At 38.8% G+C, this 27792-nt stretch overlaps 1 protein-coding gene across 3 annotated transcripts in view; it reads right to left on the reverse strand.

Moving 5' to 3' along the window:
- Positions 1 to 17752: 17752 nt before the first annotated feature.
- The window catches only part of LOC134205223 (microtubule-associated protein tau), an 82781-nt gene continuing 72741 nt past the window's right edge, over positions 17753 to 27792 (reverse strand). For all 3 annotated transcript variants that reach the window (XM_062680285.1, XM_062680283.1, XM_062680284.1), the window contains 2 exons: positions 20689 to 20844; positions 17753 to 18504 (listed from right to left, as the gene is read on the reverse strand). In XM_062680285.1, coding sequence (XP_062536269.1) covers positions 18409 to 18504; positions 20689 to 20844 — 252 coding nt within the window. In that variant the 3' untranslated portion in view covers positions 17753 to 18408. The remainder of the gene's footprint in view (positions 18505 to 20688; positions 20845 to 27792) is intronic.

Here is a 27792-nt window from a genome sequence, read left to right on the forward strand (position 1 = left end):
TGTACGAAAATTATTACGCTAGATTTGAACTTTTGATAAAAGGAGTAGAAAACCGTGTGGTGAATTTGATATTCACCACATGGCTTGATTGTATAATCACCTTAACGGGCAATTACGGCTATTAAGTATGTATAGTATAACATCTTCAAAGTAAGTGCCAATCTGTCAGGCTCGACGAATTGAGGTGTTGTCTATATCTGTATGCATCTCCATATAATGGTGGTATGCTGTTGTTATTACCAACAGAGTTTCTGTAGTATTTTTCTAAAAGATTCGTTCATGTTTCATCATTTGTTCATTAGAGTTTTTTTTCTGTCTTGTATACTTGATGAGTTGTCTGTATGTGTACAAAAAAGATGGACTTTTTTTGATATTCAGTATCATTCGATTTGTCTGGAAGAATTTGTATCCAGCGAAAAATGTTGTCTATTTTTTCGTTAATCAATATTGGTTGGATTGGGTATTGCGTTCCGGAATTCTGTGCAAAACATTGTTTTTAAATGCACTGCATTTTCGTCAAAGCAAAAGATGTTAGCAGAACTTTAATAGCGATGCATCGTATAGAGTAGTACGTAACGACCCTTGAAGTACATACAGAAAGAAATCGACTCCGGAAGTACAGCGATGCTCTTGGGGTGGTCTAACGATAATGAGGAAGGGGTGTCAGGCCATTTGGCCGAATGCCGTTTGGCCGAGTGCCATTTGGCCGAATGCCGTTTGGAAGAACGGGTCGTTTGGCCGAATGCCATTTGGCCGAATAGTTTAAAAAAATTGACCTCTGTTTACGAGTAGTCCTTCTTCCTCCTTCCATCTTCTTTCTTCCTCATTCCTTCTTCCTTCTTTTTTCTTTTTTTCCATCCTCTATCTTCTTTCTTCTTTGTTCCTTCTTCCTTCTTCCTTCTTCCTTCTTCCATCTTACTTTTTCCTTCTTCCTTCTTCCTTCTTTCTTCTTCCATCTTACTTTTTCCTTCTTCCTTCTTCCTTCTTTTTTCTTCCTTCTTCCTTCTTCTTAATTCCTTCTTCCTTCTTCCTTTTTCCTTCATCCCTCTTTCTGTTTCCTTCTTCCTTCCTTCTTCTTATTTCTACGTTTTTCCTTCTTCCTTCTTCCTTCTTTCTGCTTTCTTCGTCCCTCTTTCCTCTTCTTTCTTCCTTAGTTTTTCTTCCTTCCTTTATCCTTCTTCCTCCTTCCTCCTTCCTCCTTCCTCCTTCCTCCTTCCTTCTACCTTCTTCCTTCTTCCTTCTTCGTTTTTCCTTCTTCCTTTTTCCTTCTTCCTTTTTCCTTCTTCCTTCTTTCATCTTCCTTCTTCCTTCTTCCTTCTTCCTTCTTTCGTCTTCCTTTTTCCTTCTTCCTTCTTCCTTCTTCTTTCTTTCTACTTTCTTCTTCCTTCTTTCTTCTTCCTTCTTATTGCTTTCTTCGTCCTTCTTTCCTCTTCTTTCTTCCTTAGTGTTTCTTCCTTCCTCTTCCTTCTTCCTACTTCATCCTTTCTTCTTCCTTCTTCCTTCTTCCTTCTTCATTCTTCCTTCTTCATTCTCCATTCTTCATTCTTCACTCTTCATTCTTCCTTCTTCCTTCTTCTTTTTTCCTTCTTCCTTCTTCCTTCTTCCTTCTTCCTTCTTCCTTCGTCCTTCTTCCTTCTTACTTCTTCTTTCTTCCTTCTTCCTTCTTACTTCTTCTTTCAACTATTTCAACTATTCGGCCAACCGGCATTCGGCCAAATGGCGTTCGGTCAAATTACCATTTCGGCAAAATGGCATTCGGCCAAATGACCCTAATTAAAATATAAAATGGGGTTTGAAAGTTTTCTAGAATCTGTAGAAAGTAGAAATCAGGTGTTTCCAATACGACAAACGCCATAACAACCGAACTAGCAACCGTTTCTTTGTTTGACGAAAATCGTGGATACTAGAAATATCACGAAATACTATTGCGAGATAATGAGTAATATTATCGCAAAGTTTAGAGTTTCTTGACCCTTGCTTGAATCCCTTTGAAGGGTTACAGCAAGGCTATTATTGTCTGTTAGACAATATCTTTATTTTTTAATGTCTTTGTTTAACAGACTTTCAGACGTCGTTTGAGCACACAAGACCGCATGCTATGAACAATCACACTCATCAAATGCTTTAGCCAAGCAAGTCAAGTGGCACAGCATAGTGTGATTGATTCACACTCTATCCGCCCAGCCCGTTGTTGGGGGCATAGAGTGTGATGTTCTCGATAATAAACAAGGTGGGCTCAGCGCCGTAGCATGTGGTTGGCCGGGTTGGCCCCCGCCAAGGGCGTCTGGCCTTAGGGGGGCGCCATAATTCAGTATTTCGCTATAGGAAATGATGACAAATTATTCAAAAATTCACTGGTTCAAAGTGATACAAATTTAACATTTTATTACGATTCTCTCGGGGACTACATACATAATCAATCATTTGACGAATTTTCGGAAGTCCCTGTTCCGTCAATAACTGATACAGGTTGTTACCGAATGGTATCACTTTGTGTATGGTCAAGTTAGTGTCTAATCGTGAACGGGTAAAGTGGGTGGCAAATGAATACGGTTATCAAAAATATGTGCTCAAGATGAAGAAAGGAATAAAGCGATCAGTCGAGGTACGAGATACTAAGAACCTACAGCCAACTCGCATCTTTGAAGTTTATTCCATTCCTCGTGAAACTCGAAATTTGATGATAAGCTGTAAATCAGCCCAAATAGTCAGTCCGATAGTTTGACGTTCAGGAACGAACTAAGTGGGAATCCAGCTACGTGCGGGTGTGGTGATTGCGCCTTTTCGACGCGTCTCATCAATCAGTATTAAAGATTTAATCTGCAAGTCAGACTTATCTGTATATGGACGCCATATCGAGATAAGTCTGACTTGCGGTTAGCAGCAGTGTAGCTGTTATTAACACGAGAACGCCATCTTGCAAATCGGCGTCCTGTTGCTGGTAGTCTTCCGCGTGCCTTAGTACACCTCCGGAGCGAGAAATTACCATTTGGCTGGCTAACGTTTGGTTATTCGTTTCCGGGGTTGACAACTGTTGGTTCCAGTTCTGCGAGACGACTTCCGTGGACCAAAGCTATCCGGTCGGCAGACGACTTCCAGTGGTGAAGAAGCCGATCCTGCCCTGAACTTGGCAAGACCTGCCAAGTGAGAATCACCGAGGTTGCTAACATTCTGCCCAGGGGTGCCGGGACTTTTCGTATTCCTGAAGGTACTTTCTCGCCCGGACCGACGGGCGGTACCACGCAACGAACGCCATTTACGGAGTCCTGATAACGACAGCTATTGTTCGTCCCAGATTTTCTCACGTATCTTGCCAACTAGCGTCGTGTTATCGGCTTCCGTCAACGGATGAATATTACGAATTCACCTCGGCCATAAGATCGTCGAGAAACAACACCTCGTGGACGCCGCCGGGTCATTCGACAACCATCTGACCAACGACCATCAAGCTACACGTTGCGCCAGCACCTAACGCCATCTGCGATAGTGCCACTGCTAACTGACCAAGCCATTGCCACTGTATCTCATCGCCGCCCATACCGCTGAATAAACCATAAAGGTAAAGTGTAAAGAATAAAGTCCTTGGGAGAAAGGAGGCATTTCGCGCCCACCCCGGAAGCTGCCGTTGGTCAGACCAGCAGCTTGGGGTCTAGACTAGTCCCTTTCTGGGAACTCCCGGGGTCATAACATTTCAATATATCAAAACGTCGGCATGCTCCCCTAATTTAGGAATGTATTTTTCATTTTTTTCTTGATGGAAAAGAAAGTGAAAGGAAAAGGAAGGAACAAGAAATGCAAATGGAAAGGAGTATGAAACAAGCTTCTGGGGAAGGATCCCCAGATAAGGACTTCAATAAGCCAAAGGCGAAGCGTAAATCAAATACATATATCTCTCTTCGCTTATGTGGTCGGGTCGGGATCTGACGACCAACTGGCACAACCTCACACAACCCTACTTCATTACGCGCCGTTGCTGATGAAGCAAGTGTGTAGGAGCCGGACAATACTAAATATTCATCCTACTTGGTTGGCATGTGTACAAAAATACATATGAGAGAGTTAGTTCTGGAAATGTATTGCGAGAGATCGGCTGGTACCTGGTGCTGGGAATTTGGTTTCATCAGTACCCGCTAAGCTGCGGTGGACGACGGAGGTCCTTCGTAGCTTAGTAGGGAAAGCACCTGTCATGCGAACTGGGGTCGTGGGATCAAAGTCCACCGAAGGGGTGGTTACCCTTCAATACCTTTTCCGAACTAAATCTATCACATGTTGTACATATGCATAATCAAGTTTCAGAAATACATATAGTTTTTGTTCGCGACTTAAAAATTCTAACCGTTATCTTATAATAGATGTACGGAAGTACTGATAAGCAATTTGTGTGAATTTGAGATACATTCCCTCCTTTTATGCCGACAAACTATGCGATCGCATTTGATCCAGTGTAATCTTCATAAACTGGTAAAGCTTTTAGCGGGAAAAAGTATTTGAAATTATGGTATGCTGAATATGAGAATATGCATCGAGGGATTTCAGTAACGATGGCTAAATCAGATTTCTAGAAATGTTTTGGTATTTTAATAACCCTTACTTTCTACCTATTGGAACATATGCAGGTTATAGAGGCTTTAGGAAAGCAAAACTTTATTAGACCCTCCTCGCAAAAAAAAAATCTCCCTGCTCATAGCACGTTTTTTTTGAACATCTGAGTAAGGGGCGCCTAATAAAGGTTTCGCCAAGGGCGCTGGGAGTCCAAGCTACGGCTCTGGGTGGGCTCACTTGACTATGGATATACAGCAGTAAAGCACATGTGAAGATTGGACAAATCAAGCATCAAAATGAGATCCAATTTGTGCAAAAAGAGCTAACCGCGGTGGAGGTTGGTACTCGGATTCTGATGGCTTTTCCGCAAATGTGACCTTTAAGTGGTCTTGTTGTGCAGATGTTATCACGCCTAGCTAGAGAGTAGGAGGTTAGGGGTTCTAGTCCCTCCAAGACACGTGGATTTTTTTTCGCAAATTTCATATCAATTTGTCCGTTTCGAAACATGTGCTGTGCATATGCACAGCCAAGATATTTAACAGAGAATATTGTTTTGACTGTTTAACCCCAAAACCAGTAGTACCTAAACACGAAAGGAACAAAATGTAGAGCGCTTTTCCGCTACTTTCAGCGTATATTGTCGGCGTAGCACCAACTTAGAATTCGAAAGTCGGGACTTCCGAACCGACCTTTCTTCCGAAGTTTATCTGTCAAACTAATTGATGCGTTGTTTAGCGCATCTTTAGGCGAGTCCAGCGCACTACTTCCGACGTTGGGGAAGTTGACTGTATCTGGAGAAAAATTCTACTTTGGTTTTTATTCTAACTTTGTTCCGGATAGACAATACACAGCCTGGATCGGAGCGTTCAATCAAGTTAATTATAATAATAAATCAATCAATCAATTTAGCCAATCATCTGAAAATTTTGGAGCCCTTAAAATTATTCTCGACCTATCAAGTTAAATTAAAAATAATTATTTCTACAATGTCAAATATTACATTTATACAAAATGAAATGTTGGATTGAAAATATCAATTTATATGTATTCACATTGTGTTATTCTACAGGCAACCGATTACTTTTCAGTAGCTTTCCTTACCATTATTCAACACTACGTTTGTCATACCCTGAGCCACCTCAATTCAATGACAATTTCTACCAACATGTTCAAATATCCATTAAAACAAAATTGTTTCGATGCTCCACAAAAAATGCCTAATATATACGAAACGGTTTCGGGTGAAAGGCACGTCCGTCCTTTTTCAGAAAGCTTCGTGTCGATTCGACTCTTCGCAATTTCCGTTCCGGCGAAGGGTCCGCCGGTCCTGGTGCAACCGATAGCACAATACACTCGGCCGGAAGGGAGATAGATGTTGTCAGAGATGATGGCCGCCTCGACGTGGTCAGCGACAGAGGTCCCGGGATGGGTTGTAGTTCACGGGCCAACTCCACGCCCGTCATACTGGAAGCCATTTTCCGAAAAGCACGCTTTACCGAACGAAAGAACACATGGTATTGAGGACAGCCTCACTTAATGTCGCTGTGAACGGAAAATGGTTCATTGCACGCTGTGTCTGCTGTGTGGGTGTGCGTCATACTATGCTGGCAGATGACTACGCTCTACTCTGCAAATTTAACATACTGAATTATAATTAGAAATATGTAGGATTAACACTTACGTGATACGGCATAGAACTGATGCTGTGACAATACGTCATAGTTTCTGCTACAATAAAGGACTTTTGTCATCGTAAGTCTTGTTACGCAGTAGCTATACCCGCTAAGCAAACGCTAGTTTACTACAGATTCATGTTTCAGTTACAAGTTGAAGCTAGTTTTATAACCCGGGCAGAAGCCATGAACAGAATAACAAAACATGATATGGACTTGATTGATATTAGAGATAAAAGAACAGGCAACAATATCAAAAATTTGCACGGAAATATCATTTAAATATCAAGATATGCTATGGATAAGAACAAACTAATGGTACTTGATATCGATCACTTATTACAAATATCATATCTTGATATCCTTATGATATTTTAGTGAAAAATATTGATATTGTCGTCTGATCTTTTATCTCTTATATCAATCATGTCCATATCTCATTTTACTATCTTATCAACATTTGATATTATTGAGCTATTTTCGTTTACTCGGGAAAGGGTGCGTAAAGTGGCAAAATATATAAAATTTAAAAAAAAAAATAAAAAAATTCAGGATGAACACCTTTCTATCAAAATTAAACAGTTTACGGTTATAGGTCAGGCATCGCATTCCAGGCAATCTATAATATACGACATTTGAAAAAGTATAAAAGCAAGTTTACGGCACAATAACCAAGAGTAGACCCCAGCCTATAGTGGATTTGCCAGACATATACACATTTTCAAAGCGTATCATTTTGATTCTTCTTTCAAATTCCATCGGAAAAACTTGACTCATATTTCAACAAAATACGATATAATGCATCAACAAAACCATGGAATGAAATTTTCCAATTTATGTAAAAATAGTAATGGAAAATCCATTACATGAACATTTTGAGGCTCTGTACAATGGAAGAAGAACATGTTAAAAAAAAAAAAAGAATGTTCGGAGGCTAAAAACCTCTTTAATAAAGATTTTAATAATAATAATAACATGTTAAAATGAAACATGAAAGGCAAGTGGAAGGTGAGCTAAAGAGATGCAATATTCTTATTATGGACTCCTTAAGGGGTCTACTACAGTTTCAATCCGATTTTGGTAACACCAGTTTTTGTCTTCCCCTTGATTTTGGCAATACTTTCTTCCCGATTTCGGCAACATTCTCAAAAAATATTATTTTCATAACTTGTTAGAGCTAAAATGTTTTTAAATAATAATATGGGCTTTGTACGAATAGTGGGCACTTTCACACGAATAATGGACCTCCACTTATAGCACCGCTCATTGCAAACAATTTTTAGTGAAAATTATCTGTTCTTCTTCTTTTCCGTTTTTATGTTCCTACTAGTCGACCCGGCAGACGTTATTCACCATTTATTCAACCTTACTCGTACCGAACACAGACCATTTCATTTTTAATCAGGGGTTTTGTATATAGAAAGATTATACTTCTATCATGTATCCAGCCCACCGTAGAATCACAGACAAACAGACATAACACTCGTCAAATTTCCATCGTTCACTGATTTACTGGTCAATTTAAATAATCATTGGTTGGCCAATCGAAACCAGAGGCGCGCGCCTCTAGTTTGACGTTTGCTCACTACCGCCATCTGGTTCGTGATTTGCCCAACTAACTGAAATCAACAGATGTCGTTAGTGTTTGAACGACGATGAATTTGATGAGTGAATGTTCAATGTGTTATGTCTGTTTGTCTGTGGTTGCCCCTTGAAATATTGCTTGATTGAGGGTCGGGGTGTTGGTTTTAGTGAGTCGGGTGTAGTTAACCCTACAGTCACACTACCTTGGTTACACTTTACTTAGACGCCTGAATATAGATTTCCGTTACCTTTTTCCAAAAGAATAAAATGGCTCATGACTTGCATTCATTATTTTCTGTCGTCGAGTATTGTGCACATGGCTTCACTCTTAATAATATCGGGCACAAGAAAGTATGCCTTCAACTCCAACAACTTACTGATAACATCAACAATTTATGTAGAGCCAATTTTGTTTGTATTTGTAAGTAGTGGATTTTTTTTCTACAAAAATCGTAGAACTTACAATTCGCAATCGCAGTTAACAGCGTCTGCGTTCTAAGATAAGAATACCAAAATATGAACTCTATTTCAATAGGGTGCTTTAGTGGCCATTATGCAACTCAAATGGGTTGCATAAAACCAGCATTGGAACAATAGTTACATGATTTAACAGATTTTGCACATTTGGCTTGGGTTAATGTTCAAATAGTGTATTCTCTGTGTCGCGTAGTAAATGAAATAGTTTGATGGACATGACATCCAAATTCTCCAAAGGCAGGTTCATCTATCACCATATGGTCTGCCAAGCATGCAATATGTTAAGATAACATGGAATATGTTTGTTTTCTGCAGCAACATAATTTTCAGGCAAGAATTATCATGTGACGTAAATCAAACTGTCCCATTTTAGTCCAGATTTATCATTTATAAGTCCAGTATTCGTCATTGCAAAAGCTAGCGTGTGCAACTCGTTGCAAACTCGATTTTTTCAGCACTCGTAGTATTTATCCAACTCGGCAAGCCTCGTTGAAAATACGTACAACTCGCGCTGAGAAGATCATCTTTTTGCAACTTGTTGCAAAAACTATCATTATGATCGATACTTGATCGATTTATTTTGATTGTAACACATTTGGCCTGCTTGTACCCACCGGTTATGATAACATAATGCATGATTGATGGATAATCTGAATTTATAAGAGACGTAGAGATAAATTATTGCCAGCACTTCAAAGATATGTTTTTTATCACCAAAAATTGTTGTAATGGGTGGCTGGGTTCGATTCCCGGTGCCGGTCTAGGTAATTTACGGATTGGAAATTGTCTCGACTTCCCTGGGCATAAAAATATCATCGTGTTAGCCTCATGATATACGAATGCAAAAATGGTAACCTTGCTTAGAAACCTCGCAGTTAATAACTGTGAAAGTGCTTAATTAACACTAAGCTGCGAGGCGGCTCTGTTCCAGTGTGGGAAGAAGAAGAAGAATAAGAGTTGTTGTAATGACATGGCCGTCGCTATTAATAATTTAAATATACAACTTTTTTTTTAAATTGTATGACGAAACTGGTCAATTGGTCACATTATCGTTCGATTACCATTCTCGAGTTTGTCCCATTTCGAGTTGTACTACAATCACTGACAATAATGCAAAAATGCCATTCATGATGCTCGTGCATCACTTAAAAACCCTTTACAACGTTTTTAGTCCATGTCGTACGCATTTCATTTCGATCACGGATACAACAAATATTGAAATATCATATGACTGCCTGCAACTGCCAAAAATCGGGAAGGGACTGTATTTGAAAAATTTAATGTGATATTCAAATGTTGACACCAACGAAAACCGAAACAAAATTTATTTCTATTTATTTGACATTCGGGAGAGATGTCAAACTTGTTATTAGATACCATGTGAAAGTAATATACTGGCAATTTTCTCGCGTGATTTTCGACCAGTAGGGACCTCGTCCAAAGGCTGGAAGACCCCTTGACTGACCCCTGCTTGTTGTGGAGCATGGCGTCATCGGTGGCATGAACGTTCAGGCAGAAAGTCTGAATAATGTATCGAACCGAACGATAAAGGTCAACTATGCACAAACATTGCAGCCGCTCGCGGAATGGTAGTCTGAAGAATTGTAAATTCGCGACAATGAGGCTGACTATCTGTCTTGACTTGACTCTTGGCTTGACAAACAAATCTCGCTTAACTTTTCAAAAGGACCTAAGTAACATTTTTTTATGAATTAATTTGAATAGCGCAAACAACAGAAGAACATGAAAGCTCTTGATTACAGTACTCAAATTAATTCATGAAAAAATGTTACTTAGGCCCTTTTGAAAAGTTACGCGAGAAATCATTCTCCCTCTGATCGAATATTGCACAAAAAATCATCACCTGAAACTTCACATCTCTTCACTTAGGGGAGACTGGTAGACTTGATCCCCTTTTCTGATTTCCGATGTATCACAGCCAAAAATAAATAAACATACGCGATTTCCACACAGACTCTCTAATGCAACGTACACACCAGTCAAGCAGTTGGACGAACATTGACTCCGCCCCCAAGAAAACGCTTCGGTTGCTGCTTTGTTTGAACGTGTGTGAAGTTGTTCGAACAACCATTTGACAGTTGGCGGCTCGGTTGGAAAAAATTAAAACGGTTTGATTTTGGTTTGAGTTGTTGGGGGTGGAGTCAAAGTTCGCCGAACATGTTTGAGCATTTGTAGTGGAGTTGAACAATCCACCATATATTTTTTGATGGTTGGTGCTCGAGTTGGTGCTTCGGTCGTTCGTGTGTGATATTGTTGGTCGAATAAATTGACTGTTCGTGTCGCTGTTGGTAAAACTTGAGGGATGTTTGAATAAACGAGAGGTAAAGTCAATGCACTATGGTCCAGGATTCAGATTTACGCGGAAAGATGCATTTTACGCCAAAACTATATTTTTTAGAAAAAACTGTTGTTCTAAAAAATTGTTCGAAATAGTAAGGCCATCATTATGGTTTTACCAAAAAATAGGGTGGCCCATCATATAAAAAAAATTAGAAAATATTTTTTTTATTTCTCAGAATATTGACATGTTATGTTCTACAATGTTTTAGCGTAGCTTATTCCAATCAATTTTGCTGAAAAAACTTTTTCTGTTGCTCTTAAGTTGGCTGATTTAGAGCAATTTTACATAATTGGATTAGGGTGTACCTAAAAAAAAACTGTATTTTGGATCTACTTTTTTTGTTTTACATTTCTCGAAAAAGTCGGGTGACTTTTAGAGCTTAAAAAAATGCAACTTTTGATGGGTGAATATGCTCAATATCTTTTTCCGATCAAAAGTTATAATCGTTTTTCTGTCAAAATTACATTTTTTTTCATAAATTGATATCTCCAGTTAGGGCAGACCAAAAAATATATTTAGGCAGCATTTGAACGAGAAATTAATATTCTTTATTATGTCAAAAATTGGGGACATGTTATTTTTTTATCTCAGTTTTATCAATTTTACTAAAATCATGTTTTCAAATAAATTAATATAACTCGACAACGGAAGAAGATACAGACGTTATTCTTATAGCAAGATATGCTTGTTGAAAGTCCCCAAAGGTCGTCAGAAGATGACATTCGTGAGAAATGGAAAATAAAAAATCTACAGCTTAAACACTTTTTATAAATTTTATCATTATCATCGTATTGCAAGATTTACGAGAAAAGATGCATTTTCGGTCTGAAGCATACTTTTAAGAAACAAAATTTGTTCTACAAAGTTGTTCTGGATACTTGGGCCTTTATTATAAAATTACTGAAAAATAGGGTGGGCCATTTTATAAAAATGTGAAATTTTATTTTTTTTTATTTTACGGAAAATTGACATGAAATGTTCTACAAAGTTGTAGCGCAGCTTTTTCCCATCAACTTTGCTATATAAACTTTTTATGTAGCTCTCAAGCTCACTTGTTAAGAGTAATTTTACTTACCAGGATTAGGGTGTCCCTCAAAAAAGAATATTTATGATCTGCTCATTTCATTTTTCATTTGTCACCTTTGTTGTTTTCAAGGATGTCACCTTCTGAAAACTTTTGAGGCTTTTTAAAACGCGTGTTTTGCTATAAGAATATCGTCTGTATCTTCTTCCGTTGTCGAGTTATATCAATTTATTTGAAAAAACATGATTTTAGCAAAATTGGTGAAACTTGAGATAAAAAAATAACATATCCTTAATTTTTTGACATAATAAAGAATATTAATTTCTCTTTCAGATGCCGTGTGAACATATTTTTTATCTGCCCTAACCGGAGATATCAACTTATGAAAAAAATGTAATTTTGAAAGAAACAATTATAACTTTTGATCGGAAAAGATATTGGAGCGTATTTACCCATCAAAAGTTGTATTTTTTGAGCTCTAAAAGTCACCTGAAGACGACTTTTCGAGAAATAAAACAAAAAAAAGTAGATCAAAAATACAGTTTTTTTGAGGTACACCTAATCCAATTAGGGTAAAATTGCTCTAAATCAGCCAACTTAAGAGCTACAGAAAAAAGTTTTCTTTTAGCAAAATTGATTGGAATAAGCTGCGCCACAACTTTCTTGTAGAAACATAACATACGTCAATATTTCTGAGAAATAAAAAAATATTTTCTATTTTTTTATGATGGGCCACCCTATTTTTGGTAGAACCATAATGATGGGCTTATTTATTTCCAACAATTTTGTAGAACAACAGTTTTTTCTAAAAAATATAGTTTTGGCGTAAAATGCATCTTTCCGCGTAAATCTGAATCCTGGACCATAGTGCATTGCAATGTTGGTCAAACTGCTTGACCGTGTGTACGTTCCATAAGAAATATAGTATTTAACTTTACTGATGTATGACAGTCCTTAAATTATTGTTGTTATTGATACACAATCGATTTTTTAGAGTGCTGTCAAAACCTACTTTTAAAATATTCAGGAAATTAGACTCTCCAAGAACTTGCTTTGATAAAATTAGAAAGGTGCCCTGAGATTTTTTAAATATTTTTCCTTCAAAATACGCGCAATTTTCGAATTGCTGTGCGTATACATGAACGATTTTTGTTATTGAATTCGACAGCAAATGCAATTTTAAAATTTGGGGAGACTTGATCCCGTTTCTATGATATCTACGCAATAAATAATTTTTCCTGCCAACCCTTCATCAAATCTGTCAAATCTACAAAAAGTTAGAAGCCTGAGAACAGATTTATATTTTTTTGAATTTTTTCGCCAAATTTTTGTATGGGTGACTAATGGGGGATCAAATGTCCCCATATTGAGGCAATAACTTCAAATCCAAATATTCTGAAACTTTGATGGAATGTTCACATTTTCATCAGTACAAATCATTAAGCACATTTATGGCTTTGTGCTGTGAGAAAACGAAAGCATTTGGTCATTGTTATGAAAAGTTATTAAAATTTTGCGTGTCCAATAATTTTTTTTAGGTAGGTCAAAACAAACCGCCCTGCAGAATAAATAAGTTTGTCAATCCAAAAAATAACTCACAACATAAAGGTCATTTGTCTAGAGGATATATACGAAAAAGTACGCTAGAACAAAACTACTTTAGTTCTCGATAAAACAGGGGGTGATCAAGTCTCCCCGGAGATCAAGTCTACCCACCTTCCCCTATTGTGACATTTGACACAGATTTTGAAATCTAAGCATTTATCTTGAAAAATTCTTTAAACGCGATTTTTTTACACTGGTTTTGTTAGTTAAACCGTTTTTCAGGCGAAAAATATGATTTAAGCGTTATATAATCAATATCAGAAATAAAAGAATAAATTTCGTTGCCAAAATCGAATTGTTTTGTTGCCAAAATCTAGTGTTGCCAAAATCGAATGGGGACTGTATGTTGAAGATTTTGATTTGAAAAATGACAATCCATTTCCCAAACCAACATTTCCACATGCATGTAGAGATATGGGCAAATAACTTTGGGTGAACTGAATTCGAGTTGCGAACTTCGACACATTTTTCAAATCAATATCTTCCACATAATATACAACATACACTCAAACCTGTTTTTACGGCGCTTTTCTAAACGTCACTTCAGTTTAGGTCCCTCGTTTTACGGCACGTTACGTAAACATTTTTTCAAGTATTATTTCATCCAAAAGCAATCCTATAAGAAGGCACTCTTAGAAACCCAAAGAACTAAGTAGCTGTTTTGCATCTTCAACATTTGCTGAACACTGTCCATTCCAGGTTATCCAAGAATTCCCTGGAGTCTATACGCGTGACTAAAACCTTAAGATCTACACACATAACCAAAGAGCTGATAGCTCTTTCAAAAACTGGTTGATGTCCTATTGGATCCTTTAAACCTTTAATATACCTTCAATAACTGTTCCGTTTAAGGTCATCCTTGACTCCTAGACACGCGTAACTATAATAGGGCTGTTATCTCTTTTTAAAAATGGTTCATGTCCTATTTGAATCATTTGTTTGAAAAACTGCATATATCCGTTTTACACAAATTTGAGAAAACAACAAAAACTGTTTTTTTAACAAATTGGCACCAAATTTTTCGATTTCTTTGATACAGATCAATAGTTTTTGGCAAAACTTAACAACCTGGCGTATTCCCAGTGCGAAAACAGCAAACAGTACTCCATAAATGTTATTCAAAGTGAGTGCACATATGTAGTTTCTTAAACAAACGAAAAAATTTACATATATTCCTGACCAAAAATTTTTCATTTTTTTTGCTAGAATATGTATTTTTGGACGAGGTGGTTTCAGAATATATATATAAATATCATCTTGGCCAAAAATGTCACATATGCAGTTTCTCAAACAAACGCATTCAATAGCTGTTCCTTTCCAGCTCAACCAAGGATTCCCTGAAGTACAAGCCTTGAGGTCTACACGCGTAATCAAAAGGTTGAATGCGTTTTTTAATGAATCATGTCCTTTTTGATCCAGAAAACTAAATAGGATACGGCTTCAACAACTGTTCCGTTTCAGATCATCAAAGAATTCTCTGAAGTATAGGCTTTAAGGACTACACGCGTAACCAAAGGGCTGTTATCTCTTTTTAAAAATGAATCATGTCCTATTTGATCTATTAAACCAAATTGTATGCACATTCAATAGCTGTTTCGTTCCAGGTCAACAAAGAATTCCCTGGAGTACAGGCCTTGAGATCTACACGCGTAATCAAAGGGTTGATTGCGTTTTTTAAATGGTCCCTACCCTATTTGATCCATTAAACTAAATTGGATATGCATTCAATTGTTCGTTTCCTGGTCACCCAAGAATTCCCTGAAACTAGTGTTGGTGGAATCTCAAATTCTCAAATCTCATCGGCGATTCAAATCATGCGTGAGTCAAATTCCGTCAGAGCCATAGCCCAGAGAATCGCGATTTGCATCATTGCATGATTTCTACCTGTTCTTTATTATTAAATGCATTGAATTAACTTTTTTCGCTTAAAACAATGGCTAATAAATTCATATGTAAACAAAACAAACGCCTCGATTGTGTATTAACGCTTTTTAGAGCGAAATCATTTTCCGATGCGATGAGATTCTGTCCGAGAAACTCAAGCGCGATGCTCTTCCTACAGAATCGCAAGCGAGTTAGCTCGTGCACGAAGCCTCGATGATTGAGATTTGAGCACAGAGAAACAGACGTCTCTCTCAACACATGCTCCATCGTTCACTTTTCTAACGGTGAATTTATTTCTTTGTAGGTGGTCAATCTGCCACCGATGGCGCTTTCATCGATTTTGCTAGTGTGTGACGTTTGCGCACTACCGCCATCTGACTGCCGCTTTTCCAAACACAGTGAATTCAGCATTAGGCGATAATGTTTCCGTGGCGATGATTTTGATTGCATTTTGATCTAAGTGAGACGTCTGTTTCTTTGTGATTTGAGTATGGTTTTTCTAACACTTTAAATAAATTGGATATGCCTCCAAAAACTATTCCTTTCCAGGTCAACCATGAATTCCCTGGACTATACTGCCGCTAACCGCAAGTCAGACTTATCTGTATATGAGCGCCATATACAGATAAGTCTGACTTGCGGTTAGCGGCAGTATAGGTCTTGAGGTCTACATGCGTAACCAAAGGGTTGAAAGTTTTATTCAAATGATTCATGCCCTATTTGGTCCAGAAAACTAAATTGTATACGCCTTATATATTCTATATTCTTCACGCATAACTAGAAGTCTCTAATAACTTTTTAAAAATAGTTGATGTCTTTGTGACCCACTTTCTTAAATAACGTAACACTAAATTTGTTGTTTTTGGACCCCCACCCTCCCCCTCGTAACACTTTTTGTATGAGGGTTTAATTTTTTTTGTATGAATCGTAACGCTCGGCTTGACACCCTCCCTCCCCCTTCGGCGTTACGTAATTTGTGAAAGGTTCCATAGAAATCAAGCACATTCGTATGTTTTTGAATAGTTCCAAATCTAGGGAACCTTCGTTACCATGATCGTCTTTGCTTGTTTACCAACCCAGTGCACACTGAACTGTGTTCAGAGTTCATAACTAAGAACACAAACCACGTTCTTGGCTCATGTTCTGTTCAATATGCATCTCTTCAGTAACCTTGTTATTTAAATGAAATACTCTAATGCTAATCTAAATAGAGTTAAAAGACTGTACATGGAAGACATGAATGAGCCAAGAACTACGTCAGCTGTTGGGACTTTGGGGGAACCATCCATCGTTCACACCGCGAATATTGGACGACTGAGGTGTACCGATCATGTAGCCAGAATCTCGTAAAATAAGTCAATGAAAATTATTCTTGATAGCAATCCGACGAGAACAATATGGTGAGGTTCACAGCGAGGTTTAGGAGGTAGACGATTTCGCGAGAAAAGGAACAACTTGGTGGTCAATCCTAGATTTTTAATTTTACGTTTGCTTAGCAGGTATAACTTATTCTACAGAAATTCAAACAAAAGAATCAAACAAGTGCAACAGGATCTTGGTTCAATTGACATTAAGCGAATGACTTATACCACGTCATTACGAGTTACATTACGAGTCATATCACTTAAATAGCGTATTACAATATAGAACGTTAGATGCAGTAAAAACTAGAAGCACGGACGTTGATATCAAGTTTTTCTGATATAAGTGATATAGCTCGTAGTGCATTATTCATTTATTCGCAAAATTCGAACTAATCCCTTCTTACGGTTCGCAATTTCAATAAAAGCGAATGGTTCATAAGCATAACTAAATGAAAACAAACACTACAACTTTTCTTTAAATTTTATTACTCTCTTATTCTTGACAACTAATAATAAACGATACATCTATCCTCTTTTTTGGGAGAATTTTGTTTCCAATCGTAATATAGCACTTTTATTTCTAACGCATGTTGAAAAGAACTGGAATTTTTAATTTGATTTTACTCGCTGCTATTCCAGTTTTTACCTATTACAAATAATGGCATTCTATCGCAATTATAAATCATTTTTGAAGTATTTGATGATTGTGTCATGACATAAAATTTACTTTCTTTTTTTATTATATTTATAAAATACAATAATCAGCTTGGAAAAATTTGCCATATATTCGTGCAAGATTCAGCTGCTTTTTACGTGCAACAGAAATCAACATTTGACTAGAAGGTACTCTACAAACGAAAACATAATTTGATAATAGTTTGCCCTATATGTCCAATGTATTAGCTGTTACTCAAAAAAGAAATTTAAAAAAAATATTTGTTTCGGCGGTAGAAGGTTTGTGTTTTCTTTTCTCAATTATAGATTGAGTGTTTGAATGGTACAATTTATGTATCATCCAGTGCAGCAATGCTACCGTTACAGATTTACTTGTAATTCACCAACGTAAACTTATAAACTAATCAACAGAGCCGAGTTTGAACTACATTGTATTTATTTGGTACATAAACTATGCTTTCAGTTGTTGGCATCATTGAATCGCTCTTGTCGCAGAATTTATAGAGTTCATTTCTATTCAATAGTAAGAATTTTTATCGAAGTCAGGAATCGGTGACTAAAACGAAACAAAAAAAGAAAAAAACAGAATGAAAATAAAAACGTAAATAACATATTTGAAAAACGTAACGGATAAAAGGAAGCAAACAACACACTTCCTAGCAAACACGAATAACCAACAATAAAGGGAAACTTAACAGTCAACAATAAATTTTAATGGAATGTCATAAATAGTGTACAGGTCAGAGTGCCTAATGACTAAAAGCGGTGTAAATACTGTTTTCTTATGTGTGAAAATCTTCAATTATTTATTTTAATTAAAGTCTACAGTTACGTAATTTAGATAATCCTAGTCAAATATATAAACATTTTAATGAAATGTGGTTGAGAAGAGGATTTCCAAATAATGTAATATAAAAAGTGCATTGGCTGTGTTTGGTACATTATAAAGTGTGATAAATAATGCTTTAATGCTATATTTTCATATTACATATGATTTTTATATGCTTTGTACGTACAATCTATATATTTCTGGCGTGGATTGATAGCTTATTGTGTAGAATACATGAGTACAAAACTTAATTTATTTCGCTTATGTTACGCTCTAACTAAATACAAGCTGCTCTAGCTAAACGCTACAAATCGGAATAGTAATCAAACTACGAATGAAGTGTCAATTTGTGGAATTATCTTAAAGCATGTTGTGCCTGAAAATTGATTTTATTCTACTTTAGTGGCGGTGGTTGAAGTGTTAGGCTGTGCAACTGCCCCCGCTGCGATGTCTCCAAAGTAGTTGTCATCGTCCGGTGTCGGGCTCTGCGGAATGTTAGAAAACTTATGTGAATGTGATCAACAAATTAACCATGCAACCGCGAGACACAAATCCCGCCTTACGACTTGAGGGTGCATTTTTTCAGAACATGTGTCATTTTGCTGCTGAAAACAACGGGGTTTGCGTTCTCGTGGACATATTCTGCAGTCGATTTTTGCATAGCTGTGTGTTTGTACAGCGTTGGTACACGTAAGTCTTCGTTCACATTTCTATTGCAATAAAATATTTAGCTATTACGAAGTACAAGATGAAAAACTAGCAGAAGCTTTAGTATTAGATTACCGAGGCGCTGCTAAATTTTCAAAAATATGTATCAGCACGGAAAACAAGCGACACACGATCCTGGCGGAAATGGTTCTTTTCCAACAACCATAAGAAGCCATGTAAATTGACGCTGTATAGTGTTTCCATTGTACTTGCCACACAAGATACACACTCATGCAATGGCGAGCATTGAAAAGCTTTCAATTAATAACTGAGGAAATGCTAGTAGAATACTAAGTTGAAAAGTTTCCATTGGAATGCATGGAACAAGAAGAAGTTATCAAGTTATCATATTTCATTTTTGCGGTAGTTATAACAATTTTTCTAAGTATACACAGATAGAAGAGATTGTTGAAATTTACACGAAAAATAATGCACATAATGAAAATACCGATTAATCGCCAAAATGTTTGCAATTTCAATTGTTAGTATAATAATATAATTTACCGCACCACTATTCTGATTAGATTTTTTTGCATTATTTTTTCAGTACTTCTTGCAGTACCGTCGTCGGGGGGTTTTATGTAAGGAACCATAGGCGATACTTAAGGACAAGACTCCAGGAATCCAAATTGAAAGGCTCCCCCAGACCTAAGCAATTTCACATTTCACCGACGTGATGTTGGCAAGGCAACTAGTCGCCGCGATTCTATTGTTGGATCGCTACAGGGAATGTTCCATTAACGCTTTCATACCATCGGCGACAGAATCGCAGTTGCCAAGCGATAGAATCGCGTCGCTTGTGTTTGAGGGAACCTTTAGAACAATCGTCAGGTTTTTTATTTCACGCATGCTGCGACGTAGTAAAGCTAAAATTAAAATAAAATGACAGTTGTGCATTGTTTCCGTATTGAGTAATGTGCCTTTAAAAACGCGAGTGTACTTAGTTTTGGATTCCGTGAGGATTGTTCTTAAATTTTCTCGCGTTTTCAAGGGCACACCACTCAATACACAGAAGCAACGCATAACTTTTATCCTATTATATCAGCTTTGCTACACCAGTCGATATGAAAGTAACGCACAACTGTCATTTTTATTTTTTCAAGCATGCTGCGATGCAGCAAAGCTGAAGTAATAAAAATGACAGTTGTGCGTGTCTCCCGCATTGACCAGTGTGCCTTTGAAAATGCGAGTACTTTTAAATTTGGATCCCGTGAGAAGTGTCCTTAAAACGGTTTATTTCCTTAAATTCCATCACAATACCTACATAATTTTCTGTCCTGATGGAGCCCCAACAAATAAACTTTTTGTGTAGGTAAGTGTTATCCAGTAACCATTCTTAAAAGATGCAAACCCAATCCTAGGTACCATTTGAACTAGGCTAGGAAAAATAACAGCGCCTCCGGTTTTTTATACGTCCACTCCTGCTATTGGGAAAATACATTTCTTAAAACGCAACAAATCATAAGCTTGAAATCCAAACTCACACAATTGTTAAAACAAAAGGTAATAGAAACTTACAACTTTATTGTAGCGACCTTAAACAATTACGTATTTAGGGACTATTTGTTGAACTTTCTTCTACCTGGATGTACATAGATCGGATTTGTGGTATGATCAATAAAACTTGTACAAGTATTCCTAGGAAACAAAATCGAATGGAAGCAAGAATTACCGCCAAAATTCATAACGGAACTTACGACAGAAATAGACAATAATGGTCGATCCTACAATTGTTTTACCAATCACATATATTGTATAAGCTAGCTAAGATTTGACCAGAATTTCGGAAGAGACGCGTAAATCTAGAAGATTGCTACATGACAGAAACGCATAACATAGCTCTAGGAAGCCAGGCTTGCGATCAACGATTAGACAGGATATACATAAAAGGCCATTCATCGCTGTTTGCTTGGCGATAGCATATTTCAATAGAGGAGAAACTCTCTGGAACCCGTTTTTACCTGTGATGGTGGTGTCAGAGCTACCGGATGATCAATTTGCTTCAAGTAGTCCTTGTCGTCGAAAATTTTCTTATCGCCTCCTCCCGGCTTATGTTTGATGTTTTCCAGTGAGCCAATTTTGCTCTCAGCCTTGATGTCCAGCTTCTGATTGACAATCTGAAAGTGGAAAAGTTATGAGAAAAGATGTATTTGCCATGCGAAATGTGTAACCAGAGTAAGTGCTCTTGTGACGGTTCCTCCATTGAAAATATGTAGGGAACATCGAACAATTGAATGAAGCTGATGTGGAACAACCACCCAAAAATATAATGAACAGTACTCAAAAACGGATGTGATTTTCGGCCACAGTATTGTTGGCTCTTTCATAGAAAAGTCTACTTGTGGTGTTCAGCAGGAATATGTTAACAGAAAAAAATATTCCTGGTAAAGTGCTTATGATTGTGTAGTTTGTGCATATACAACTGGAAGCAGTGAATGAAATGGTTTCAACTTGCAATGCATAATTCTCAGTTGAGCGTACTATTCTGATTACTTGTCTAATAGTATCCACATTATTACTACCAGAAAACAAGAAATGGGAAGCAAATTAGCTGGTTTATAATTTTTGTGATCTATTTCCAGCGGTGAGCACGTATGCTAGCAAAAAGAAAAGGAAGAACTTTTTGCTTTATATTGGGGAATTGACGGCTTTGTTCTATTATTGTCATTATTAGTTACTGCGTGAATCGCTTATTTGTCCCATATGGGCGAAACCAGCAAAGATGGCACAGATAGCAAATTCACGGCAATTCTCATATCGAATGAATGATACCAAATTTGGCCCAATTCTTTGTATATCAATATTGAATATTGTGGCCAAATTTCATGAAATTTGGTCAACAAAAACCCCCTGACATTAATAGAATAAAACCTGCAAACCGTCCTTATACTTTCCGTTTAAAAGATTCTTCTATTTGTTCCCAATTATGTCTCAGGTTTGGTTGTTACTATTGAATGACAAGTCAATAGATACGAAGATGTCCATATCATATTTGATCATCCGTTTTATGAAGAAGCGTTTAGAAGCAAAGGACAATAAGAATCAGAAGTTTTGTTCCAAGGTAGTGAGCTGTAAACGATCTAAGTAATTTTCCATTGCATGAATTTTATAGAAAACATAATAGTTTTGCCCGATTTAGTGCATCTAGATAAGATAGTATCTAATCCGCTTGCGTTAACTTTTTCTTGTCTCAACTATAAAATCCTTTGTAATCAGACAACCCTATAGAAATAGTATATACATATATCATGTCAACTCAATGTACTCTCTCTCATCATTCCAGTTCAGGACAGCTACAGCTACACGATCGGCAGTGTTTTTAGTTCGCGCATTTCGCTAAAGTTTTTTTTTTCGTTTGTTCGTCCTCTTGCCTTTGTTTTCACTTCGTCGTGGTGGCGTTAGCCCTATGACATACTGAAGCGTGTATGAGCGCGAACGCATCCAAGCAGTTGTAAAGCAGAATATCAGAAAAATGAATAATTCATAAACAAAATTATTTTATTTGTCTTGGACGCGGTCGAGCGCGCATACGCGTCAGTATGTCATTGGCTTTATTCTCTTCCAAGCCCATCATGGAAGACTCGGTGGCCGAATCGGTCGTGGGTATTTAAGGTGCTGAAGCGCACTGCTCTTGGAGGCGCGGGTAACCTCTTCAAGCAGCTTTTGCAGAGCAACGTATATTCGTCGACGACGCCGGCAACCCGCCGAAGAGAAGAAAGCAGCAATCGCAACTGCCGCAAGTGCAACCAGAGCTGAAGGAGAAGTGCCCAACTGTGTTTGTGAAGGGCGATCCGCCAGATTTGCGGTAAAATAGGAATAAAAACCACCATCAATCCGTTCCACACAATCCGAGGTCCACACGTATGAGTACTACACTCATGGCCATCCCGACACGAAGTCGCTCACGGCTTTGTTGCGAGAACTCAACGACATGAGCGAGGAAGAGGAGAAGCTTCAAGCTAGAATGTTTTGGCTTGAAGCATAAAATGTATGCATCGCTCGTCACGAAAAAGCGAGGAGATATCTCGATCACCTTTACTTAATCTATCTGAAGCACGGCTCCACCACCTGGAAGGACCTGAAGATGGTCGGCTCTATAAATTACACCGTCGTTAACTGGGAGCGATGTCACGCAGTGCACTAACTGCTTCAACTATGGACACGGCACCCGGAACTACCGCATGAAGCCGCGCTGCAACGAGTGTGGCGACCCAACGGATCAGTGCAACAAGATGGAGGTGGCCGATTCCAAGTGCGCCAACTGTGGCGACAAACATCGGGCCACCACAAAGGGCTGCCCGAAGCAAGCGGAGTTCCATTCTTATTTAATTATCTTAAAGATAACTCGTCCAGCTCAAAGCCTTTGTAGTGGTATGTTGCGAGACTATCATCATCATCATCCTGGAAATCCGGAGAAAAGATTCCACCGGGACCCTTCCCAAGAAGAACTGTGTTTCTGCACTCAACGAGGTGATCTCGAGTGAACTATCCGGCTATGGTGGTTCCCCGACTATATATACCGACTGGTATTGAGCCACCCGGAGTGGAAATTAATTACTATGTCTAAAACTCGATTATGCATATGCACAACATGTGATAGATTAAGTTCTAGAAAGGTATTGGAGGAAAACCGCTATTTTCCGTCCCTCCCAGTTGTTTTTCAATAACTGCCTCCGTTACGGAGATTGATACACCGACCTTGACTCTATGGATTTCGTAGACTACCTGGAGCCCACGACAACATCAAGAACTACTTGGAATACAAACATATACCAAGAAAGGGTCACGCTTCTTGTTTATTCGGGGGCAGCAGGGACTTTGTCCAAGGGCTTGACGACCCCTCCCCATGGCCACTGCGAGTTAGACCGGGACCATCGTCCCTAACCCCTAATCCCAAGGCGTCAAGCGACCCGTGCCGAGGGGATGCATGGCCAAGGGGTGAAATAATGAGCTAGGCCTTTAACGGAGCCTGTGGGGTACCTGGGCACCCTCCACAGTAATTGTCCCTTACCGCGTCATGCTGAGCTCTGGCGTGGTGGACCTCTTTTCCCGAGCAACTCGTGGGACCATAATGGAAAACCAAGTCAATTCTTCGATTAGTGGTAGTAGTGTAGGCGACAACCCCTTCGCAAGAGGTGGGTTGTTCAGGTCTCCGCCTAGGAGGCCAGAGGCAATAGTCGGCAGCTCAGTGCGCAGCGCCAGCGTGGGTCACTCAACCTTCCTCTCGGCTATAAAAACGCCGGTAGGGGTTATTGACGGCCCATGGCTTGTGGAGGCGATGAACCGCAAACGCGATGGGCTTTCCAGGGTGACCAGCGAACCGGGAAAACCGGGAGAACCGGGAAAAACCCGGGAATTGAAAATCACCGGGAAAATGTCGGGAAATATGCGGGAGTTTTAATAACCACCGGGAAATTTGAAAATCTGCCTCTGTCTTGTAAAAAATAGTGCAGACATTTCAAGCACCATGAGAGAATTGGTAGACGCGTTTCATTCTATTTCAGGGCTTACATTTTTTTGTACATACTGAAAGCTCGAGCAAATTTAATAAAAAAATAGGTTACTTTCCTTAATCGATTCCCAATCAAGAGTTGTTTGATTGAAATTTGGTTTACAATTATACACAGTAATTTGTGACATCATTATGTCATTTCGTCGGTTTCGTCAAAGTAGATTTTTTTTTCACTTCATCCGTATTCTTGTTTACGGACGAACTATACCTTCGAACGTAAACAAGAATAAGGATGTTTGACTTATAGAACATCGTTCATATGCTCTTAAAAAATATTTTTAATGTCAAATTGTCGACTGTTTTGAAAAAATGCGATGCAGAGGAGATGTTTGTAAATCGTACATTTGTCGTACGTAATAAACGAACGCTATTGCACCTTTGCAAGATCTTGTTTAAAATTTCTTCCTTGCAATGAGAGATAAGTTTCGGATTAAAATATGTTCACAAAAATATTTTAAGCTCTTTTTAGTGGAATGTATTCGAATGAAACGTAGTCCCGCCCCCATTTTTGGCCCTTCATACAGCAATATGTTGAATGCAAAATCATATTGAAATTTGACCTTACTGTCAAGTGGAACCGAATGCAGAGCAAGACTCTAGCCAGGATGGTGGCTAACTACACACATACATACATGTATTCGAATGAAACGTAGTGGAATTAAATGGAGAGTACTTAACTTGTCTTAGACGGTTGATGTTCATAAGTTATATAGAAAACTTAGTCTTGAAAGGCCCTGATTCTGATAGCGCATTATTGAATACATTTAAATATGAATTTTAATAATTATTAGGAGTATGCATGGTAGGTTTCCTAAAGGAATCAAACAATATGCTTTGTTGCTATTTAAAAAAATATTTACACAGTGTCTGCAAATTATCCGTACAGATTTTAATAGTTTGCTTCTACAAATCAAAAACAGACAATAATGGACTGAATTGGTAGCTATATGGGCATAACAACTCAGCAGGCTGTAACAGATGTATGTTCTGAGAACACTGAGTGTTATTTCATGTATAAAAAAAAATCTTTGTGATTGCTTTTTTTTCGGTTTTCCGAATAAAAAATAAATGCCTTCCTACTCACCCGATTTGGATTGAATTTATCATTCGGTATGGTCTATCTTGAAATCAACAGCCATCAAAACATCGAACATATTATCGAGACATACACCCAAAAAAACAAATCTGGCAATCATTGTATAAAATCTTGGCATATACAATTCTGTAAGCTTTTTATACAAATATTGTATTAAAATAATACAAATCTGTATTATTTCAATACAAAAATTGTATTAAAATCTTCTGAAATTGTATATGCCAAATCATTATACAGTTTCTGTAAGGTTCTTATGCAGAATTGTATTAAAATCTGCCATCCGCTGGTTGGGTGTATGAAATCATGTCACAATCGTAAAAAATGTGTGAAAAGTATCTGTATAGAAACGTGCGGCCATCGTGATTTTTTTTCCAACACGATCGAAGGCATACAACTCAGGATACAGGGGTCATTTTGATGTGAACAAATTCAGCTTGGTTTATGTAGTCCTATTATAATAACATGCAATGCATGCTGATTCTTTAATTTATTCCAAAAAATATTTAAAAACCTGTCTTGTTTAATTTGCAGACACCATGTAATTCTATCAAAATGCTTGATACAAATTTGTGTAAATATTATCTATGTTTAAGTTATTAAATTTCCAACCAAGATAATTTGGAAAAATTCAAAATCTTAGAGCTCATGCACGACCAAATAATATAGAATCAATCATCAGTCTGGATGATTTGTGTTATTTGTTGGTCTAAGCAGGAGTTTTACTTGACTTCACTTCCTTCCCATAGAATATGTAATATGTAATCTGAAATGTGTGAAAAATAAATTCCTATACAAGATTTTTATATCTAGCAGGCATCCACTCTTTTACATTTAATTTTGCCTCTAACTTACAGGAAAATTATAAAAATTTGTAAGTTTTTGATTTTTTATTAGGTGTAAACTTTTTGTATCGGGATATTTTCCAAAATACCGGGAGAAAACCGTGAAAAAACCGGGAATTCGGAATTCAATATCCACTGGCCACCCTGGCTTTCGGCCTTCGAGGTAACGACGGAACAGCTGGACGCCATCATCGACTTTGCGTCATCGAAGCATAATATCAGCAAGGACCTCAAGAGGAGCTTGCAGAAACTTCGAAAGTCGATGCTGGACGCCAAGCTGGAGAGGGCGGTTGGGACGGCCAAGTGTAAACCCGTGAAATCGGTGGAGTCGAGATCTACCCAGACTGAGGCCCAAGGATTCGCGGACTCGGGCAAGGTCGAATCGACCGAAGGCGTGCCAAACGAAGACGGTGGTGCCAAAGTCTACTCAGACTGAGGCTCAAGTATTTGCGGGTACGTCGGGGGTGACTGCTCCAACGGAGCAGACACAAAAACGGGGGAGACAGTCTCCAGGGGATGAGCTCCCTGGGGGCCGCTCCAAAACGCGGAGGGTTACTACCCCGAACAAGGGTAGTGGGGCTGAGAAGCTGAACCCCGGCCAGGTACCTCCAAAACTGGGGGTGGAAGGTCATGGAAAGGTCCGTCCACTCAGGAAAGACGGTGGCAAGGGGCTACGGCAGGCTGAAAGTTCTCAGCTGCACCAGACCAGGGAAATATAGGGGGATGACGCCTCCTGGACCCTGGTCAAGAACAAGAGGAAACCGAAGACGTCAAGGGCCGAAAAGAAGGCCCAGGCGAATGAGGGTAGCAAGAAGTCTAGGGTAGGCGCCAATCACTCCAGGGGCGATGCCCTAGTCATCACGGCGGACGAGGCTAAGTACTCGGATGTTTCGAAGGCGATGAGGAGTGACGTCAAGCTCGGTGAACTCGGCGCCGACGTACGTCGAATAAGACGTACCCGGATGGGCGAGATGATCCTCGAGCTGAAGCAGGGCGTCTCGCAAAAGGGCGCCGCCTACAAGAAGTTGGCGGAGGAAGTCCTAGGCGAGACGGTCAAGGTGATGGCACTCACGACGGAGGTGAATCTAAGGGTTAAAGACCTGGACGAGATCACCGAAGTCGAAGAGCTCGTCACGGCACTGCGGCGACAGTGTGAAGTGGAGACGCCCACCGCAGCCGTCCGGCTACGGAAAGGTCAGCAGGGACGCAGGTAGCATTGGTTCGGCTATCTGCAGCGGACGCCTCAAGGTAGTTAAGTTGAGGGGAGCGTCAAAAGTGGGATGGTCGGTATGCCCTGTGCGCATATACGAGCAACCCGAAGTTTGCTTCAAGTGCCTGGAACCGGGGCTCAAGCAATGGGACTGCAAAGGCCCTTTACAGAAGCAATCTCTGCCGACGCTGCGGATTGGAGAGATATAAGGCACAATGCTGCACGAACCCTCCCAATCGTTTGATTTGTTCCAGCAAAGCTGTGAACAGCAAGCACCCCATGGGGGGTTCGATGTGCCCGGCGTTTAAGCGTGCTGCAAAATCACAGTGCAGGTAACGCAGCTGGTTTGCTCGGCCTCGCCCGAATGTTTGGTGTGCGCAGGTTTAGAGGAAACGGCGGAACACG

Source organism: Armigeres subalbatus, chromosome 1 (assembly GCF_024139115.2).
Source record: "Armigeres subalbatus isolate Guangzhou_Male chromosome 1, GZ_Asu_2, whole genome shotgun sequence".
Classification (NCBI taxonomy): Eukaryota; Metazoa; Arthropoda; class Insecta; order Diptera; family Culicidae; genus Armigeres; species Armigeres subalbatus.